A 1,920-nucleotide genomic window follows, 5' to 3' on the forward strand; every position below is an offset into this window, starting at 1 on the left:
AAGTTCGAGATAAAATAACAACTTTGGACGCCTTTAAAGAATATTCTGATAGATTTGATATTGAGCATTATTTTAAATTTTCCAAATCAAAACTGTTGATGGATAAAATGCAATCATCTGATTCAAAAAAAGATGAAGATTTTATGTTGATGACAGCAATAGCTTATCACGTATTATGTAAAAGTTCTGATTTGCTAAATGAAATTAATGTTAGAGCTTGGGAAAATAAAAAAAGAATAAACTCCAAATCACCATCTAATATATTTAGAGCTGCAGCTATTAGTGATGTTTTTGATCAAGTATATACAGGTGAAATTAAAAAAAGAGGCATACCAGATGAGAGAAGTATAAGAAAAAGTTTTACATCAAAGAAAAATCAACCTATCATGCGCAAGTCTAGAGACCCCACAAAAGTGCAAGTAGAAATAAAGTCGAGTTTTGGAAAGATGCCTATTATTTCAAAAACCTCAATAAATACACAGCAAGAATCTAAGGAGAATTTTAGAAAGAAAATTTTAGAAAAAGCTGACCAAATATATGAAAAAATACACACAAAAGTAGCATAATTTTTCTAAATCACTTCTTTTTTAAAAATGCCATTTTTGGCATAGGTTAGAGTTTTGTCAAAAGTCCAGTTGTAATCATGAAGAGGCGTATCGCTCAAGAATTATCACTAAGGAGGAATGTATAACACCCTACAGTCATCACGAATGAGAGCTTTAGCTCGACTATGGTGATCCATAATTATTGTCGCATTTACATTTGTTAATAGCTTCTCTGGATTGCCACATAAATCAAAGATTTATTCGCAATGACTAGTCTCTAGAACTGAATTGTCACGAGCACTTTGTGCCCTCGCAATGACTATATCGTTGTTCCTAACTGTGCTATATATTGCTGTATAATCACATTCTAACTCCTTATAGAGCAATTCTTATCTGCAGATAAGGTTAGTAATACTTTTATGACTTATGTTAATTAACCTTTCAAATAAATTTGAAAAAGTTAAATGAAATTACACTATTGACAAGCTAAGCATTCATCATATTTATCTTCATCTTTTGTAACGACAGGAGATAACTTCATTTTAAGCTGGTGCTTATCTACATTATCTGTAATTGAAACTTTATCTGCTCTTTGTAATGATTTTGATCTACAATAATATAAGCTCTTCACGCCTTTCTTCCAAGCTAAATAATGCAATTTATTTAATTCAGATTTATCAATATCAGCTGGAATAAAAATATTTAAAGATTGAGCCTGACTTATATAAGGAGTTCTATCTGCAGCATGTTCAATTAGCCATTGTTGATTTATTTCAAAAGCAGTTTTAAATACATCTTTTTCATCTTTACTTAAAAATTCTAAATGACTTACAGAACCCTCATGGTTCATTATAGATGACCAAATTTCCTCTGTATCTTTATCTTTCATTTGTAATAATTTCTTCAAATACTTATTTCTTATATTGAATGAACCCGTCAAACTTTTCTGTGTATATGCATTTGAATTAAATGGCTCAATCCCTGGAGATGTAGAACCTGCTATAACTGAAATTGACGCTGTTGGTGCAACCGCCGTTTTATTAGTAAATCTCTCTTTAAGACCAAGTTCTTCAGCATCAGGGCATGCACCTTTTTCTTCTGAAATTAATTTTGATGCTTTATTAACTTCATCATTAATATGTTTAAAAATTCTAAGATTCCATGATTTTGCCATTGCTGATTCCATAGGTACCATCTTTGATTGTAAAAAAGAATGGAACCCCATTACTCCTAGTCCTACACTTCTTTCTCTATATGCTGAATATCTAGCTTTACTCATACTATCTGGAGCATTATCAATAAAATCTTGTAAAACATTATCTAAAAATCTCATAACGTCTGTAATAAATATCTTATTGTCATGCCAATCATCAAT

At 30.6% G+C, this 1,920-nt stretch overlaps 1 protein-coding gene across 1 annotated transcript; it reads right to left on the reverse strand.

Annotated features, from left to right (window-relative positions):
• Positions 1-1,020: 1,020 nt before the first annotated feature.
• On the reverse strand, positions 1,021-1,878 carry TRIADDRAFT_62896 (uncharacterized protein; the record flags this gene model as incomplete). The annotated part of the gene is made up of 1 exon (XM_002118872.1): positions 1,021-1,878. The coding sequence occupies one exon, from the start codon at positions 1,876-1,878 to the stop codon at positions 1,021-1,023; it is 858 nt and encodes a 285-aa protein (XP_002118908.1).
• Positions 1,879-1,920: the final 42 nt, after the last annotated feature.

Source organism: Trichoplax adhaerens, genomic scaffold (assembly GCF_000150275.1).
Source record: "Trichoplax adhaerens TRIADscaffold_2098 genomic scaffold, whole genome shotgun sequence".
Taxonomy (NCBI): domain Eukaryota; kingdom Metazoa; phylum Placozoa; class Uniplacotomia; order Trichoplacea; family Trichoplacidae; genus Trichoplax; species Trichoplax adhaerens.